This window comes from Haliotis rufescens, unplaced genomic scaffold (assembly GCF_023055435.1).
Source record: "Haliotis rufescens isolate VD_foot unplaced genomic scaffold, xgHalRufe1.0.p SCAF_40, whole genome shotgun sequence".
NCBI classification, from domain to species: domain Eukaryota; kingdom Metazoa; phylum Mollusca; class Gastropoda; order Lepetellida; family Haliotidae; genus Haliotis; species Haliotis rufescens.
The window spans coordinates 1,730,114-1,748,631 of record NW_025964113.1 but is presented as its reverse complement, the minus strand read 5'-3'; the positions used below and the strand labels follow the sequence as shown (position 1 = coordinate 1,748,631).

At 40.2% G+C, this 18,518-nt stretch overlaps 1 protein-coding gene across 1 annotated transcript; it reads left to right on the top strand.

Annotated features, from left to right (window-relative positions):
- Window positions 1-69: 69 nt before the first annotated feature.
- On the top strand, window positions 70-17,949 carry LOC124138304 (WD repeat-containing protein 13-like). Its single transcript, XM_046504896.2, has 13 exons — window positions 70-162; window positions 4,172-4,227; window positions 4,881-4,969; window positions 5,931-5,985; window positions 7,667-7,815; window positions 8,088-8,170; window positions 8,602-8,742; window positions 10,738-10,904; window positions 11,234-11,293; window positions 11,627-11,769; window positions 12,419-12,538; window positions 13,598-13,716; window positions 14,146-17,949. Exons 1-13 carry the CDS (start codon window positions 84-86, stop codon window positions 14,340-14,342), a joined length of 1,458 nt encoding a protein of 485 aa, XP_046360852.1. The 5' UTR covers window positions 70-83; the 3' UTR covers window positions 14,343-17,949.
- Window positions 17,950-18,518: the final 569 nt, after the last annotated feature.

Here is an 18,518-nt window from a genome sequence, read left to right as displayed (position 1 = left end):
GGGGGAATTTGTCGTCTAACTATTAGCAAGATATAAAAATATTTACATTTATTAACGTTACAAGCGACGGTAATGAATGCATCATGGCGGCACTTTGGCAACAGGTGCTCGCTCTTGATGCGAAATACAACGCTTATCGTGCACCAAACCACCCACAATTTAGTAAGTTGTGCTTTGCTGCTAAACCATATTCCCTGTATTTATCCATCTTATATAAATACTTCAATGAAGAATTAGATGACATGAAACTGGTAACCACCCAAAACACACCCATCTGACGTCCCACTTAGCTGCTACTTGGGGGTAGACCAAATGTTTTCAATTACATCACTTTTACAACCACAGAAACGACCAGCTTTCGTGACATTATAGGTGAAGTGTGTTTAATGACTAAAGTAACAAAAAATAATAGTTTCACATTTGAAAAAAGTCGTTTCATGGGTTCACAATAATCTGGTGTTTAATGAGAGGCCATACAGACTACCTGTATGAATTGCTATTAATATCATAAGCTAACCGTCCCTTGTCGTTTTACTCATATGTTAAAAAAAAAGAATTGACTGTAGTGTATTTCATGGTTTGTTTAGTCTGAATAGACCAACAAAGAGGTTAGAGGTAATCACAGATCTTTGAATAATATCCCATTCAAAGTATTATATCTCATTTGTGAGAGCGTGTGAGTGAAATTGAACACTATCTTAGTGTGTCAGCTTGATGTGGGAGGAAAATCCAAAGTGATACTGGCCACAGATGTTTACATACCTCAATTGGAGAATAACTGTCACATCCCTGCGTATCAGAACTAATTTGTAATTTGCTGTGAAACAGTCCATATTTTAGCAATTAGTTATACAGTTAATTGTTTTATGATCTTTTACTCTCTCATTCTTCCACTTTGAATCAACAACTTTTTCGAGATAATGTTTACTTAAAAAGAAGTTATGTACAAGTACACATGTGTGTGCAACATAACCAATTGTTATAGAAACATATTCCACATCTTGGAAGTGATTGGGACTAAACATATTACAATTTTCATGATATTATTTGCCATTCAGGGCATATACAATTCTTCAGTAGGGGTGTTATGCCTTGATTGACATATTATTCATCGATCTGTGGTTATTTATCATGTTCATCCCAGATTATGTGTAGATAATATGTCAACAAATTAATCTTTATAAATATAATTTGACTCTTGCACACATAGAAGTTTTGACATTGTAGCTAAATTCTGCTCCGCTTACTATGTGACATCTACTGGTCACCATTACATAGCTATAAGCCCCTCCTACAATAACATTCTTATACTATAGAATCCGATTCTAACTTTTCATGAGCCTTCAGTTCACATGCTCTGTTAGGTTGCATATTTACATTATTATGAAAGTTAGAGCATTGTGTAAGTTTTGTATCCACTAGTTTGAAAAACTTTTAGCTCTTAAGCACACCAAGTATATTTGATTAAAAGTGTATGTTGACATAAAAAGAAAATATGAACAAATAGTGTCCACAAATTCAGCATCAGTTGCCTTTGGTTACTAATTTTGAACTACAACAGAGAGAAAACTTGACGCCTTCCTATTTCTAGTGACCAGTAGATGTCAAGTAGTATAAGCACAAGGACGTTGCTCTTATCAAACACTGATTTGTCTGTTCCTTATTGATTAATCACAGGCTGCTCTGATATTGCTGGAATATTGTTGACTGTAATGTAAATCAACAAACAAACAAACATATGAACGTTAGGCCCAAGGCCTACAAAAATAGCAAGAAGGCCAACTGTTATTTAGTCAGTAGTCAGTTAGGTCAGTTGGGATGCTATGCTCACAGATGTTAGTATGTAGTAGCTATTGATTGCTTGTATCACCAGGCTCATATGCTAAATAATAGTCCTATTTAATTTGGAATTCCACAAATAAACAAGCAACACCAGGAAGAATTTTGGAGTTGGATGGCTAGTGGATGGGTTTGGAAGGTCATTTCTTTTCAACTGCATCTGGTCTTGCTCCCCAGCAGAATATGTGTGTCAGATCCAGACTTGGAGTTTGTCTTTCCTTGCTTCCAACTGGTCTTTGTCCCCAGCAGAATTTTTGTGTTAGATCCAGACTTGGAGTTTGTCTTTTCTTCCTTCTTACACTTTTTTTCAAACTGTAAAGAGTGAATCTATGATCTTTTTCAAATCCCCAACATACTCATGAGAATACATTCGATTCAGTTTTGGAAATTGTTCAGTCATCAACTTTCACCACTATTCTGAACACTGCATATTGTATGTCTCTTAAGATGCCTTTCAGTTTAGTGACTTTACTTTGTAAGAAGTAAATTTACTCAACATGCCGAAGAAACCGTGGAGGGACAAATTTAGACAGTTAGAAGGAAAAGGAGAACAACATATTCATTACTTTAAATCTAATGTAATAACTGTTCATATATTTATTGGTCTATTTGTGAAATAATGTTTGTTAAATTATAATTGTATTATTTTTAATTTTGTTCATGTTTTTCAGAGTTATTATTTAAAACATCTTCTATATTCCTATTTGTTTCCTCATTACGATTATGGGTGTAATGATATATCCAACTATCGATGTATTGTATTTGCTTGCCTTATGATTATACTATATGATATAAGATAGGCATTTTAGATGGTAATAGCATTCGTAACAATTGAGTCGCAGTAGTCGCAGTTAGTTAAACAAGACATAAATATTGGATCACAAAAATCAGTTTATAAGGTCAAATTAGCAAGGGTTACAATAACTTCAGATTAAAGTTACATTCCTTTTGTTTAAGTAGCGACAGGGAGGAAAATGTACAACTTTGACATTGTTTGAAATACTTTATTCACTCCTATGACATTGACTAAGATAATTGTCAAAACTTAAAGTTGGTTTTATACTATCAAAATATTATTAAAATAGCTGACACCTTAGTGGGAGGTACTATTGTATATACTATTGCAATAGTAAAAATAGCCGGAATATTCACCCCTATGTATTACCTAAGTATCTATATGTATTTTTGTTTGCGACAGAATATGTTTTTAGTCAGCAATGGTGCACATTAAATTTGTATTAAAAAATGCCAGCATGGTTCCACTGTTGTTAGCTCTCCCGATGGTGCTCAGCTTTAAGCAGCCTTTCAATGCTGGAAATCCTTGGTAGAAGTAACCAGAAATCCTTGGTAGAAGTAACCAGAAATCCTTGGTAAAAGTAACCAGAAATCCTTGGTAAAAGTAACCAGAAATCCTGGGTAGAAGTAGCCAGAAATCCTGGATAGAAGTAACCAGAAATCCTTGGTAAAAGTAACCAGAAATCCTTGGTAAAAGTAACCAGAAATCCTTGGTAGAAGTAACCAGACTACAGCGCTGGGAATTCTAAAAACTTGCCAGCATGTGCATTCAACCAAAGACTTATCAGATCCGTTTCCCATAGCTTGCAATGAACTATACTGCTCCACAAAACTGATTTTCATGATGTCAAGTGTATGTTTAAATAAAAAGACATATATGATTATCCCTATCAAAATGTGGGTAGTATATTTCGACATCTCTTAAAGTTGCAATGATACAGGTTGGTCAGTGACTTGCCATGCTTACACAGGATAGACAGGGTGGAAATATGGTTTCCCCTGCTCCTGAGGGCTGAATGTCATCATATGTTCTAGAAATGAAGCTGCTTTTATAGTGCTAGCCCACTGAGATACCATGCCACAGAGGGGGCACGGGTGGCCCAGACGTCTAAAGCGCCGCAATTCGCTGTGCAGAGTTGCATCCCTTAGGCATGCCAGAAACGTATGATTATGGGTTCAAATCCCGGTTTTGCCCCGATTATGTTTCTAGGTTTGTCAGCACCAAACCCGTGCTCGTGGTTACACCGAACGGGTAAACGTCTGAGACCTGCATCACTCCGGGCTTTCCTCCCACATTAAGCTGACACGCCTTGATATAACTGGTATACTGTTAAAGCGGCGTTAAACCCAACTCACTCACTCACCCACCATGCCACAGTTTAACATGGATGCTCCACTCAGACTCAGTATACTAACACTGAACCGACCAGTCCTTGTTTTAAGTATCGCACGCCAGGCATGGTTATCCTATTTTTTAAATACCAAACAGTATTTAGCATAAAGGATTTGATATTGACTTGTCTCATATTTCTTTTAGGAACTCTATATATACGAAGAAGAAGTCAGCTGTTAAGGGAGAATGCCAAGAGCGAGGTATTTATGTTTGATCAAATAAGCTATATTTTGATATGTATAATGATGTCCCTTCATTCCCTCTACAGAGACATGGTTTGCCCAGTCCTCTAAGGCTCTGCAATGCGCTGTGCCAGAAACCTATTATCATGGGTTTGAATCCTGGTTCGCCCTGATTATGTTTCTTGGTTTGTCAGCACCATACCCATGCTGGAAATAAACATTTAGCAATTCATGTTGTTTTAGTTATGACTACTGGTTTTGCTTTGCAGATTTTTTTTTTTACTGCTAACATGACATATAAAGAGGATGAAAGAGGCTTTAATGCTAATCGTTTTACACTATTGCCTTGAACGAAACGCATTTAACAAAAATCCAAATCTTGATAAAAGAATGATTGCCAAGGACACATAGTTTGGAATCCTAGATATATCCCTGACATCAAATGGCGCTTTAGTACCACATTATTCTGACATGCCATGATATGACTTAAATATTGTTCAAGACTTCATTTTAAGCACCACTGACTTATTTATAAAGATATAACCATGATAACAATTGTATGTTATGCAGATGTGGCATTAATAGGATTTCAAACCCAGGCATTAGTTATCTGTCTGAATTTACTTTGAAATGACACTGACCCAAAATGCTCCATGTTTGTCCATCTGTAGCGTGACCAAACAGCAAGACGTGACTACCTTCACATGCGGGCCCAGCTCCTCACATCACGATACGGAAGTCCAGCTTTCTCGGATGGAGGGTGAGTATATGTGCTAGTATTTAGAGCTTCATGCAGCCATTTCTTGGAAGCAAGGAATGTATTGCTTGCTCCATCTGTCCACATAACTCTATCATAGCATTCTACCATGTCACGACTGATCTTCCCGAGTCCCCATTGCAGGGTTTTACACAACGCAGAAATGTGCAGCCAGTATCCACAAACGTATACAAGGTATAGAGTGTGGTGTTAAACAACAAACAAACATGATATAGAATTAACAGTGTTAGAAAAAGATGTGCCCCAAGGGACGCCTAAGTACCAGATTCTTGACAAGAAATATAGAGGTCCTCTAATTAAGAGAATTTACAAATCTTACAGTACAGCACACCAGACCAATTCATTACTTAACAGGACCTTCATATTTCCTGTAAGAACCCTTGAAATTAATCATCAGGAGTCCCTTGCACCCCCTGTTTTGTAAGTCGAGATAAACACCATGCCATTGGGATTTGGATGAAGTGTAGGTTACCAGGGCCCACTTGCACAAAGCTATCTTAGCGCTAAGATGATCGTAACTCCCATACTTTAACATAGGCTTACAATAGTTGCAGCGCTAAGATCGCTTTGTGCAAGTGGGCCCAGTACTCCATGTTTGTCATAAGAGGCGACTGATGAGGATTGAATGGTTTACAACATGTACGTGTGATTCAACTGTATTGGTGAAAAGTTCTGAATGCAGTATTAAAATCCTAAAAATAGGTGTTAAAGTATAAGTAGGGGGCAGTTTCCCAGGGGCAGTTTTCATATCGGGGCAGTAACAAGAGTACAATTTTCCAGGGGTACAATTTTCCCGAAGCGTAGTATTTGGGAATAAGAAGCGATAAGGATAATTATAAATGACATTTTTAATCATAAAAAAATTGCTGTATAACCCTGTTGGAAAGAGATGATGACTTCTCTTTTCATCACTGCCACTGACTTCCATGTTTTATTGTTGTAGGAGCATCAGGAGTCGATCTTTCAGCATCCGCAGCAATTGCAAAACAACAGGGGAGGTAAGTACACCGCTACACACTGTTAGACACACACTAGTCTGCTTGGTCCAGACAGCGAAAAGTCGCAACAACAAGTTTTTGACAGAAAAGGTAGTTACATTCACAACTACTTTGAAATAATTGTTGACTAGTTTGATGATGCTTAATGCGGGTGTATTCCTCCATGACAAAGTCAACAGAATAACAGTTGACTGACAATAAGGACACATGCTTCGTGGGCAATATCTTGTACATGTGGCTTCCCTGTGAATGAAAATAAATAGCAGGAATTTGTATAGCTCCATATAGGGATGTAACAATATGTCTATGCACTTCTTAACTGCAATGCGGGGGCACGGGTGGCCCAGTCGTCTAAGGCGGCGCGATTCGCTGTGCAGAGTAGCGTCCCTTGGGCACGCCAGAAACCTATGATTGTGGGTTCGAATCCCGGTTCGCCCCAATTATGTTTCTAGGTTTGTCAGCACCATACCCGTGCTCGTGGGTTTCACCGAAGTGGTAAACGTCTGAGACCTGCATCACTTCGGGCTTTCCTCCCACATTAAGCTGACACGCCGTGATATAACTGGAATACTGTTAAAAGCGGCGTTAAACCCAACTCACTCACTCACTCACTTAACTGCAATGCAGTTTGTCCAATATGATATGTAACAATACAATCTTACTGAAGTGTTTTTTATTGCATTTTCACAGTCAAGCCTGTACTGTAATATAAAGCATTCGACATGCTAACAGCCATTCAACTACTAAGGTCTGACCCATGAAGATCAGATTATTTACAGACCACCGTCATATAGCTGGAATATTGCTGATAGCAGCATTAAACGGCAAACAAACAAACAAAACTTGAACATGGAGCATAGGGTTTCATGATGTGACAGGTGATATGGGATAAGTGAAGAAGTGATATGGGTGGTTGCCAATACCACAAGCTGCAGATCCGATCCATAAGTCTCTGCAAACACAGGTCCATGCATTGCCAGACATTTCTATTGTGTCACATGTGGCTCAATATATATTCTGTTGTGCTCAGGTTGTTATACTCTACATCTATTAGTTCCGATCCTCTGGAGGGCGGTCGGGTAGCCTAGTGGTTAAAGCGTTCGCTCGTCATGCCGAAGACCCGGGTTTGATTCCCGACATGGGTACAATGTGTGAAGCCCATTTCTGGTGTCCCTCGCCGTGATATTGATGGAATATTGCTAAAAGCGGCGTAAAACCATACTCACTCACTCCGATCCTCTGGGCTTCACGTATCAGAAGCCACACAAGTATTAGTGAAGAGGGCGCCCCACTGAGGATAGCCTCCAAACATCTGGATGGTCACCAATACTACAATCTGCAGACGCCGCTGGTATCTATGTGATAAGCGTGTGTTGTGTCAGGATAAGAAATATTCTACATGAATTATGGATATTCATGACATTAGTATACTTATCCTGACAACTGTCCCGACTGCCCATCCCTGTATGACTATCAAGCGAAGACAGTGAATGGATCAGGGACAGATAACTCCTGTTGGCAACCAAGTGCAGGGGGCGCCCCGGGGGAGGAAGAGGAGATGTTTTGGGTTCTGTGTTATAGGATCGAAATCAAGAAGGAAATGGCAACTTGTTGTGTCCAGATACGAATACTAATATCATGAATATCCAAGTTCATGTAGTTTGGTCCTGATTATTTTCAGAGTTTTGATTCCATCACCCTTAGTGATGGACGGAAGTACCATAGGCGTCACATGAGCAGTGGCTCCCTCAAGCACCTTTATGAAGGGCCTATGAAGAGAGTGTTTGACAGCATTGAGGTTGTACCTACCTCTGCAGCAGAGGCAAGCAGGTGAGAGTGTTTGACAGCATTGAGGTTGTACCTACCTCTGCAGTGGAGGCAAGCAGGTGAGCTGGGTTATTGCAAACCTTAATATTACTTTTTGAAAACCGACTGAATAAAAACCTGAACTTACACATGGGTACACAGCATGGGGAAATTTGCAATGCATCAACACTACGCTGAATTGTGAAATCCCTGCCACACACTGATGTAGTGTTTTCTCGAAGAACTATAACTGTCAACACCACCCTGAGTACATAGTCATCGTCTTACATTTACAGAGCTATGGTTGGAGGGAAGAGTCTGTCAGAGAACTATGCCTTTACTGGTATGCATCACATCTTCGACCAGCACTCTGCATCAGGTGAGCTATAGTGAATCCATTTTGTTTGTTCCTACACATCTATCCAGCTCCAAGTAACGTGTACAGGAAATGTGTACATGCCCTTTTCTTACTCCAGATTTTATGAATGCTTCCAGCAGAACTAGTTTTGCACATACAATCAAGTGTTTAACCTGTGTGGGAGTCAAGTAATTTACTCGTGTGTGTCACACATGCTATGACCAAGTTCACTCAGAATGTAGGGGTGGTTGAAATATCCTTGGAGATAATAAGTGTCACTCACTGATACACAAGAATCATGACTAAATATAATAATATTTCAACTGAACACTGAACAGCCTTCAATGCCTTCCATGTTGGTTGTTGTGATACGAGTCAACACGTTACACATAGATCTAGCATACCCAGTGGGGTTCCTTTACTGTGTTCATGATCTGTACCTTATCTTGCAGTTTCAAGTGTCAAGTTTGCCCATGATGACAAGTCCAGGGTGGCATGTTCGTCAGTGGATGGCACTCTGTCAATCTGTCAACTGGTACCACCTCCTGCTACTGTGATCTGCATGCTAAGAGGACACAAGGCTGGAGTGACGGGTAGGTAGCCCTGTGATTGGTTACTCTGTGGAGGGGAGGTGTAGTGCTCAGTGTGGGTTACCCTGTGGAGGGGAGGTGTGGTGCTCAGTGCTCAGTGCTTAGTGCTCAGTGTGTGGGTAGCCCTGTGGAGGGGAGGTGTAGTGCTCAGTGTGTGGGTAGCCCTGTGGAGGGGAGGTGTGATGCTTAGTGCTCAGTGTGTGGGTAGCCCTGTGGAGGGGAGGTGTGATGCTTAGTGCTCAGTGTGTTGGTAGCCCTGTGGAGGGGAGGTGTGATGCTTAGTGCTCAGTGTGTGGGTAGCCCTGTGGAGGGGAGGTGTAGTGCTCAGTGTGTGGGTAGCCCTGTGGAGGGGAGGTGTGATGCTTAGTGCTCAGTGTGTGGGTAGCCCTGTGGAGGGGAGGTGTGATGCTTAGTGCCCAGTGTATGGGTAGCCCTGTGGATGGGAGGTGTTGTGCTCAGTGTGTGGGTAGCCCTGTAGAGGGGAGGTGTGATGTTTAGTGCTCAGTGTGTGGGTAGCCCTGTGGAGGGGAGGTGTGATGCTTAGTGCTCAGTGTGTGGGTAGCCCTGTGGAGGTGTGGTGCTCAGTGTGTGGGTTGCCCTGTAGAGGGGAGGTGTGGTGCTCAGTGTGTGGGTTGCCCTGTAGAGAGGAGGTGTGGTGCTCAGTGTGTGGGTTGCCCTGTAGAGGGGAGGTGTGGTGTTCTGTCTGTGATTGGTTGCCCCGTGATTGGTTGCCCTGTGGGGGGAGGTGTAGAGCTCAGTGTGTGGGTTGCCCTGTAGAAGGGAGGTGTGGTGCTCAGTGTGTGGGTTGCCCTGTAGAAGGGAGGTGTGGTGCTCAGTGTGTGGGTTGCCCTGTGGAGGGGAGGCGTGGTGCTCAGTGTGTGGGTTGCCCTGTAGAGGGGAGGTGTGGTGCTCAGTGTGTGGGTTGCCCTGTGGAGGGGAGGTGTGGTGCTCAGTGTGTGGGTTGCCCCTTGATTGGATAGCTATGGTTACCATATCCCCTCATCCACTCATGTATTGGTATCAGTGTTACTATACATACTGGGAACTATGGATCAACTGCATGTGTGTGCCATAGAGTTTACAATGCATCTACAAACCCCTGAAGATCTGGGTAGAGAATAGGTCTTCAGCAATCGATACTTGTCATAAGAGGTGACTAACAGGGTCGGGTGGTCAGGCTCGCCGACTTAGTTGATCCATGTCATCGTATCCCAATTGTGTAGATCAATGCTCATGATATCAATCAGTGGATTGTCTGTTCCAGACTTAATTATTTACAGACCGCCGTCATATAGCTGGAATTGCTGAGTGCGGCATTAAACAACAAAGAAACAAACATACAATGTATCTACATCTCTGATTAGCAACAAATCATAAAATATGTTAGAACCTAAATACCAATCTCTTCCTTGATCACTTACCTCCGAATGTGCATGCTTTATTTCTTTGAAAGTGAACTTTGAATAACTTAGAGTGATTCATCTGTCTGTGTGTCCCAGGATGGCCCTTTGTCAGCACTCTGCTAACTCCCACAAATGTCAGTGTTTAAAATACCTGCCTGCCCCTACCGGCAGATGGTTTCACACCCGATGGTTACTCAGTTGGCAATCCACCAGTTTTATGTTATATTCTGAGAACTAACATTAAATAGTACTATTCATATGTTTACCCTTTTGTCACTTTATTTGTTAGTCTTTAAAGTTCTTGACTGGCAACATTTTATCTGGTCTGGTAACTTTGCACAGTTAACACTCCAGTTAACACTCCAGTTATCTGACTAAAATTTGGGGGAATTTTATGCACTGCATGTGTTGGGGTCTCACAGCATACTTAAAGAAGGATAGCATATCAATTGCTGCCATGATTATAACATTGTGAGTCTATTTGCCCATTTGTTTATCTAAATAGTCTGTCATACAGGATACAAACTAAACATGAATGCTCCTTGTGGTTTAACCGTGGGAAGTTTGAAAGTTATGACTCACTTTCTTCTGCCAGATTTTGTGTGGTCCCTGTCCAATGACGTGATACTGTCCGTGTCCATGGATGGCACAGCCAGACTGTGGAACGTGTCTGCAGGGTCGTGTATGAGAATCATGGAGGACGGGACGGGGGCGGAGCTACACTGCTGCCTCTTCCAACCAATCAACAACAACATGTTTGTGGTATCCTTGGTAACAGCAACAAGCAGGGGGTGTTGGGGTAGCCTTGTTGTAAAAGTGTTGGATCTTCACCGAAGACGAGTGTTTGATTCCCCAAAAAGGTTTCCCTGCCATGATATTTTATGATGTTAAAACAAGCATGAAGTCACTTAATTCTTGTATTTTTCCTTGAAATGGTAACTAGTATGATTTGATTATATATTTATTATATATTACAAAATTTGTAAGGTTCTTTGCACAAATACACTGATGATATTTTGTATCAGTTTAAGCAGTTGATACAATTGGAAATGCAATTGCAATTGTGGTATTTTGTCTTGACCACCTCTCAGACTGGCAGTAGCAGAGGTCATGTACAGGTCATGAACATGTCCACAGGTAAAGGATACAAGGTAAGCTGGAACTCCACACACGATGATGAACATGCACTCGGGTCCACTCGGCTAATGCTGCTACACCATACATGGGTCAGCAGTGGAGTAGCGATATTACCTGAGTTTCCTGTAAACCTTGTAATGCCAGATCCTGCTGCATTTAGGTCAAACAACATGACAGACATTTTTGAAGACATGTTTGGATAAATGATTTATTTCTACCTTCAATATAATTGAAAAAAACAAAACATTTAAAAACATAAATTAACTGTAAGTTCATCTTTTAAAAAAAATGGTCTAGTCTTTGAACAATAAGAATGTGTTTGATGTTGCAATGTTGTGTGTTTCAAGGGAGGTAGTAGCAAGGTGACAGGCAGAGTGCACTGTCTGGCGTTTGACTCAAGTGGCCGCATCTTATGGGCAGGAGATGAGAGGGGGTCCATCTTCTCTTTTACATTGGATGTAGCAACTGGTAAACTCACCAAGACACGCAGGTAACACTGTCACTTTGGTGTTTTTTTTATCTACAACAGCAGTTACAACAGGGGAGGTAACTGATGGATAATAATTATCTCCCTTTAGTTAAGTGACTGGACATTTGTGATATGAAGTCTTAACTAGGGGATTTGGAATAATATCAATGTATATTTCTCAGTAGGCAGCTATGATGTAAAACTGCAAACCTATGTTTTTAATGCAGCAATTGCTTGTTCAAAATCCACCAAAAAAATTGTTATATTTTGAATAATGTGACATGTGTGAGGATGGCTTTACGCAATTTTTAGCAATATTCCAGAAATAATATGGAGGAGATCATCAGAAATGGGCTTCACACATTGTACCCATGTGGGAAATCAAACCCAGACCTTCTGTGTGATGAGGGAAAGCTTTAGCCACTAGGCTATCCCACTGCCCCTACTGTTGTAGTGATTAGAGGTCATATGATGTTATTGTGTTACCTTTATTTTTGAGGTTGTAGGCAAAGCATCCCCCTTTATCAAGGTCGAGATATAGATTTGGATGTCTTCCTGATTCATCCAGTATTTTAGAACTGAGGTGGAAAACACAAGTCACTAATCATGCTGTTGCCTGAAAAGGTTGTAGCCATTTGTAGCATGAACACTGTTGAGTGATGCATTTCAGGATCACTGTGTGTGAGGGTCAGCCAATCACAAGTATATCGGCACGAGCATGGATCAACCGCGAAGCCCGAGATCCCTCCCTCCTTGTCAACTGTTGTCTCAACTCACTGTGCCTCTTCAGGTAACTAACGATCAGCTGTACAGCTATGTAATATTGCAAGCATGTTAGTCTGAACAGCATGTTTGCAGAGATATTTCCGAAAAAGTGGGTTTCAGATCAAGCAACCAAAGATAGTCCATTCACAATGAATACATGCAATTGAATATTGACATTGGACAACACGACATTCCAAAACCACATAGCCTGTCTTACTGCTGCAATTTTAACAAATTAAGTGTCAGGATTAGTATCACCTTGTGTTTATTTGCCCCCAAACAGGAAATATCGGCAGGGAACATATACCCAGTAAATAGTGTATCGACTGATCAGTAGATACGTTTCCTCGCCAAACGTCAACAGTTCCAGTAAACCTGATGTACCTCGACAATGTAGCTCTGAAAACTAACCAAGGCTTAAAAAAAATAAAATAATTGCTTTTCAGGCAACGGCTTTTGAAAATATAATGCGGGCGGGCAGTGTTTTTGGTTGTTCAAACTAGTATGTAACCAAATAACAGATGTATAACCAAATAAACAGTTGTGGGAAAGGGCCTCACTACATGAATGTATTCCTTGATGAGTAAAATACTGGAATACAATATTTGACTACCGTTGGACTTATTTAAGGATTTAAAAAAAATAATTTTAAATGGAAATAAAAATGAAACGTGCTGCAAACTTTATGATGAAGCGGGCGGTGCCTGAGAATCAAGACTATTCTCTTTTTTTTTAGCCCAATGTACAGTTGAACATGCAGTGTTTTCAATGTAGGGCTGGTTTACCTGTAGACTTTACAGTGCCATATTGTATTTGGAACTGAATGCCCGGCATATGTATTATTACATAGAATGTTTATTGCAATTTTACCATGGCAAAATATAACGCAAACTCTTTAGACTTAGCAAAGATATTGATGTGGCATTGGTCAAGTCGAATGTTTTGAGTGGGTTTTCGATCTGACGTAAGGGAACCCTGATGACAGGCATTGACAGTAATATTACTGAAATGTTGTTAAAAATTCATGCAAAAAAAACCCTGTTCTTTAAGTGCTGTAATTTCATTTATCATGCACTGCTTTCAGAATCATATCTAACGACGGGGCACTACAGCTGAAGAAGTCCTTCCCCATCAAACAGAGAACCCATCACATCAAGAGTACCTTCTGTCCTCTCATGTCCTTCAGACAGGGAGCATGTGTTGGTGTGTAATTCTGTAACCGTGGCAACTGACTAATGGCACTGTGCATATTAATTGTATCAAATAACTTGTCGATTGATTAATTTATTCCATTGAATGAGTTCCATTATTCATGGAAACAAATAGTATACATTATTAATTGTCTTTGTGATTCTGCTTTCTTCAGATCTATTCTTAATTCAATCAATTTTCAGTTGTCTAAGGCACAACATTTTGCTATGCAGGGTTGCATCCCTTAGGAGTTCCAGAATCCTATGATTTTGGTTTGGAATCCCAGATTCGCCCTGATAATTAATCTTGTTCATATAGCTGGAATATTGCTGAGTGCAGCGTTAAACAACAAACTAACAAACAAAACCTGCTTCACTTCTTTCCTCCCACATCAAGCCGACTCGTTGAGATGTAACTGAAATGAGTTATTTTCCTCTTCAGTGTCAGGGAGTGAGGACATGTGCGTTTATTTCTTCGACATAACAAAAGAGTCCAAGTCGTGTGTAAACAAACTGCTCGGTCACTCGGCGCCAGTTCTGGATGTGTGCTTCAACTGTGATGAGAGTCTGCTAGCCTCGTGTGACGCACAGGGACTTGTTATTATATGGAAGAGGGAGGGGAAACAGGGCATTTTGTGAATCGGACCAAAGATGCGTCAATGACTCGGCTTGTGTAAGCTGTTTCCAGCGTTCCTAAATAAGCCTGAAAGTCAAGAGGTCCTTGTCAGACTCCACTGTTCAAGGTAACAGATTTAGAGGTCCCTAGATTCAAACACCCTAGCAGCAACCTTAGGGACAGACCCCTTTATATTATGTGATTACTGTGATTCTATATCATGTAATAGTAATAGTTAATGATATAGATGTGATCTGTCTTGCACTGAATATTAAAGAACTACTTCCACAGGCTGTGTGCTAAAAGAGAAGGGGTCTTCAGTCAAATACAGGTCCAACAAACTCAACAAGGGACATTCAAAAACAGTGTTATTTTAGATATTTGATATTCACAATGAGAATAGCATCAATTATAACAGCTGGATGATTTTTACTGGTCCCATCTCTTGTTATACAGCATGTAATGAGAAGGGTACAACCCTTTGGCCCTACACAGTCTTATGCATCCCTGTCATAAGGAAAACGATTTATCTGTTGCAAATAAAGAGAGAGAGGGATGGGAACGAGGGAACAGGAATGTGCTCATTGGTTTCACCAAAGTGTTAAACATCTTCAGACCTGCTTCCCTCTTGAGAGATGCTTCCCTCTTGAGAGCTGCTTCCCGCTAACATAAACTGACACACCATGATATAAAGCAACAGTATACCCAACTCACTCATTGATTAATAAGGAAGAATTTTGTCATTCATTTTTAACATACCAAATTGTAAACACAACTGGTCATAAACTGGACAAGAACATTACCAAATGTCTAAATCAAGTTAGTTTGTGTGTCAGAGGTCACATGACTAGGACTGAACGACCTCTGGATTTGTTTTAGAACCTGAAGATGTATTGATTTGAACTAGGTTCAAATTGTGTTATCTTCAAGTGTTCAGTATTTGTAAGTGAGAAATGAATTGAAATTTCAAAATGTCAAAATTCACTTTTTAGCAGCTTATAACCCTTAATGAGCACAATTCTTTTACCTTTTGTGATACAGGTTATGGCTGAAACTATTTATTGGTTTATCAAGCATGTTAAGTGGCAATAATAATTAGATGTTACTATGTTTCTGTTACTATTTGTGGTTATTCTTTTTAATTTGATCAAGTTTCATGTTGATCATGGCTGTGAATGCTGCAGATGTTAATTGTCTGAATGTTTAAAAATGTGAAAACTGTAATTTATAAACTGTATGTGTAACTATTGGATGACTCAAACTGTATTTTGTAGATAACACTGTATGTCACCTTGAGGTGTTTACCCGTCTTGAAACATATAGGAACTCAGATCCCAATATTTGTTATTAAAACAATGTAGATCATGTGCCCTTTCACCTAAATACAAGTCTCCCATGAAAATGTGCACATCTGTGACTAAAGATTTTTCTTGTCGAAGACATGATTCTGGTGAAGTTTAACTGAACTGAGAGAGTGATAACAAACCTCTGTGAAATGATTGTAGGACCCTATCGTAAATAATGTCTTGGGGGTTATGAGACCTCAGATTTACAAGAGTTTTATGAAACGGCCTAGAAGTATAATATATTTTATGAACGTGGATAGGCAAGTCTTATGTGCCCACCCGATGTAAAAGAAGCGGTCGGGTAGCCTAGTGGTTAAAGGGTTCGCTCGTCACTCAGAACAACCGGGTTCGATTCCTGACATGGGTACAATGTGTGAAGCCCATTTCTGGGGTCCCTTGCCGTGATATTGCTGGAATATTGCTAAAAGCTGCATACAACCTTCCTTACTCACTCCCTCAGAAATCAGGAACAGTGTGGTTCCAATAGTTGTCCTTGTAACACTGACAGGTTAACAGATACAGGATATTTGTAGTTTCTTGTCAAATATCACATATATTTCATAGACAGAGGGTATTTTCATGAGTGGCACAAAGACAAATATTTTAGAAATTTTGTATTTTTCTTTCTGATCACGACATCTTACACTGAAAACCATAGTGTCATTGAAGCAGACTAAAAGTAGCTCTTGCATTAAGTGTTATTTCATTCGAGCTTTTATTAATGTATCAGATTAATACAGTATTTAATCTCTCAATACATCATGATACATTCTGAGAACACCTCATGCTGGAAATAGGAAGTTGTCATGTTAGACTGTCTTACCTTTGTAATGGTCGGAATGTAGGAAACACTTCTCCACATTATCACCTTGATGCTTTGTTAATTGTATAAATTATCCTTTGTTAATTATATATGAATGTGTATGTATTATTACTAGTATTTTCACATGTCTGCAATATTATGTCAGTGATCCTCTCTCAGAAATCAACCTGATGAGTCAATAACGCCTTGACAGCAACATGAAATTATTGGGAAATATTTTGTTTCCTTTTTCCCACCAACTGTCATTGATTATCGATTGTATAACATGTCCATTCTATTATGAAAATGCCTTGCACCCATTCACCACCATAGCTTTGTTTGAGAAGTTGTGTCACCATCTCTAGCTCCGACTTTCACACAATCTCTCTGGCTCATTGATTCAGTTTGATTCGATAGCTATATACAGTCAAACACCCTTGTGTCAAATTTATGTTTGTCTTGAGGTTAAAGTTTGGTCCCTGCTTATTCCTTCTGTATTCATCATTTTTAGTTGTGTTGAACCTTGGATAACTCGAAGTACCGTATTCGACGTAATAAGCGCCCCGCTCTAATAAGCACCCACTGCGATATTTGCTAATATATTGGCTTGTGAACAATCCCAATTGGCACCCCTTCCGATTGATCACTGTACTGGACTTATTTTTTCTCGCGTATAATACACACTTATGTGTTATATGTACCCTTAATTATTGGCAATCAAATTCTGGAAAAATATATCTGTCGTACATAAACATTTCAGGCTGTCAGCATAAACCACGAAATTTATCTTTCAACTCTGTTTTTTTCACCAAAATAATATTCTAATAAGAGCCCCCTGTTCCTAATTTTGGGAGCGCCCTGGGCGCTTATTACGTTGAATACAGTATTTACATCAGTTCCTTCAACGGTGTTTTACTGTATTCATGTTATTTGGACTGGATGTTAAAGCTATGGTGGAGATACCCAGGTGATGATCGAGGTTGGCCACCCATGGAAAGAGTGCCATGTTGTCGTGTTGATCGACTGAAGGTAGAGAAATTGAAAGGACTTGGCCATCATGTAGCATTGTAGCAGATACTACCTTTACATGGAACGGGGCATTGGTGGCCTATGGGTGCAAGGTACTGCAATAAGGTGTGCCAGTAACAGGATCATGGGTTCAAATCCCAGGTTCTCCCCGATTTTGTTTTTTAGATTTGTCGGCACCATTACCATGCTCTTCGGTTTCAGTGGTAAATGCCTGAAGCCTGCATCACATTGGACTTTCCTTCAACATCAAGCGGACATGTCACATGACTGAAATATTGTTCAAAGTGGCGGTTCACCAACTCACTTATAAACACCATGGCTAGCTGTTGTTCAGGGAGAGTGAGTCTCCTGAGTAATGGCAATCATTTTCCTTCATAACTTTACAAATCATTCCAATTTATTGATACGTCCATTCAATTTATTAATCTGTTATGTATTAAACAATCAACTGTTTGTTTGTGGTTGTTACTTTTTTATTTATTAGTATCCAGTTTCACCGACAAATTTCTGGGCAGCTCCTCTTCATTCCTCAAAATAAATTTCTGGTTCACTCTTCACTGACCCTGCACTTGAGGCCCAATAGAAACTTTCCATTTGACACAACCAAGAGGTGGTGGGGTAGCCTAGTGGTTAAAGCATTCGCTCATCATGCTGAAGGCCCCGGTTGAATTCCGGACATGGGTACAATGTGTGAAGCCCATTTCTATTGTCCCCCGCCGTGATATTGCTGGAATATTGCTAAAAGCGGCTTAAAACCATCTTTACTTACGCACAAACAAGGTTAAGGGCAAGCTCATCTTAACAAGTGATGCAAATGACTATGACTGTCAGGCCAGCATCTCAAATGAAGATTTTGTGTTCATTTCTGATGCTGCTCTTAAATTGCTTAAACATGCTGACTCAGTTGTTTAAAGATAATTGTTGTCACTGGGGTAGCGGGGTGACATAGGGGGCACTGGGGTAGCGGAATGTCACAGGGGCACTGGGGCAGCAGAGTGACATAGGGGGCACTGGGGCAGCAG

Coding starts and splice junctions, on each gene's coding strand:
- LOC124138304 (XM_046504896.2), top strand. CDS start 84: ATGGCGGCACTTTGGCAACAGGTGCTCGCTCTTGATGCGAAATACAAC. Junction 7,816..8,087: donor TCTGCAGCAGAGGCAAGCAG/GTGAGAGTGTTT, acceptor TTACATTTACAG/AGCTATGGTTGGAGGGAAGA. Junction 10,905..11,233: donor TCAACAACAACATGTTTGTG/GTATCCTTGGTA, acceptor ACCACCTCTCAG/ACTGGCAGTAGCAGAGGTCA.